The 1298-nt window shown below is 48.3% G+C and overlaps 1 protein-coding gene across 1 annotated transcript; it reads left to right on the top strand.

The window, feature by feature from the left end:
- Positions 1–223: 223 nt before the first annotated feature.
- DQ04_18171000 (hypothetical protein) lies at positions 224–733 on the top strand (the record flags this gene model as incomplete). The annotated part of the gene is made up of 1 exon (XM_009317676.1): positions 224–733. One exon carries the CDS (start codon positions 224–226, stop codon positions 731–733), a length of 510 nt encoding a protein of 169 aa, XP_009315951.1.
- Positions 734–1298: the final 565 nt, after the last annotated feature.

Here is a 1298-nt window from a genome sequence, read left to right as displayed (position 1 = left end):
TGATAGCTTTCTCAGCTCTGGTAGTTGACTGAGCAAGTTGATGTTCCGTATATCACCATCAACTTCCAAGTGCAGCTCTTGTAGTCCCTTCAAGTCGGCTAGAAGCTTCACGTCACAGACGCCACTGCACTTGGAAATGTTTATTCGGGTAAGCGCTTGTGATGTGTGGAGAGCCTTGAGGTCGTCGTCTCCAAGCACCTTCCCATCAATATGAATCTCGCACATGCCACACTGTTCCCCCGTGGGGAGGAATTTTATACTGCCAATGGCACAAGCTTTCAATTCGGTGTCACCTAAGCGTCACCGTCTATTCAGTTCCTCCTGTAACTTTGTATTTTTATTCTTCTGTGCTGACACCTCTGCCGCCAATCTGTTACGCTCTTCGGCCAAAACCACGTTATCGGACTGGATGGTGAAGCCTCCAAATGTTCGTTGGGATTCGACAGACAGATGTCCCTGCGCAAGAGGAGGAGGAGCGTCGTTCGAGAAGGCACGGTTCTGCTTGCTTGCGTCTGTATTCTCCACAGATCTGTCAATGGAAATATGCGCTGTGAATTCGCCGTGTTCTTGGATCTATAATGAGAGAAAGAAAGAGGCAGAAGAGGAAGGAAATAACTTGCAGGTATCCCTCAACTACAGTGCGAGCACACACGGCAACAGAAGGGAGATGGAATCACACTGCTTTTCAGAGACTTACGAAACAGTAGTTGTTGGGATCCCCCGATCCACATGACTTTGCCATGAGGAGATGAAGTTGGTGGTGTGTCTGATAGCAAAAAAAAGAAGCGAGTTTTTCTTTATTTTGCACCCTTTAAAAGCACTTGTAACGGCACAAGAAGGAAACATATTCACGTGGAATAATAGCAAATGGACAGGCGTCTCCTTGCCTGGTGGTCTCTTAATAAGCTGTCGGTGTTCTTTTATGACATGACTCATTGTTTCAGAGGAAGTGAAAGCTAACTAAAACTCAGTGCATTATTAGCGGGGCACATATCCCCGAAGCAGTGAATATACGCGCACCCGTTAAGGCCAAGCACCTTTACAAACTCGCCACTTTGGAAAAGATTCTTTGCCTTGCCCGGTAATGCCGGTCATCCCATCGTGGTGCCAGGGTTAAGTGCGTCCCGAATTCTCGGGGGGAAACCAAGCACCAGCAAAGGTTCGCAGTTTGGAGAGGTTTTGCAGAGCTCCGCTCGCTGCATCGCACAGTGTCAGGACCAGATATGCCTAGCTGGGACACCGTATTATCCTCGTGGTCTTGGTGTGTGTGTGTGTGTGTGTGTGTGTGTGTGTGTGTG

The sequence above is a fragment of the Trypanosoma grayi genome (assembly GCF_000691245.1).
Source record: "Trypanosoma grayi strain ANR4 Tgr_1817_V1, whole genome shotgun sequence".
Taxonomy (NCBI): Eukaryota; Euglenozoa; class Kinetoplastea; order Trypanosomatida; family Trypanosomatidae; genus Trypanosoma; species Trypanosoma grayi.
Note: the sequence above shows the minus strand (reverse complement) of the source record. Positions and strands in the feature narration are given on the sequence as shown.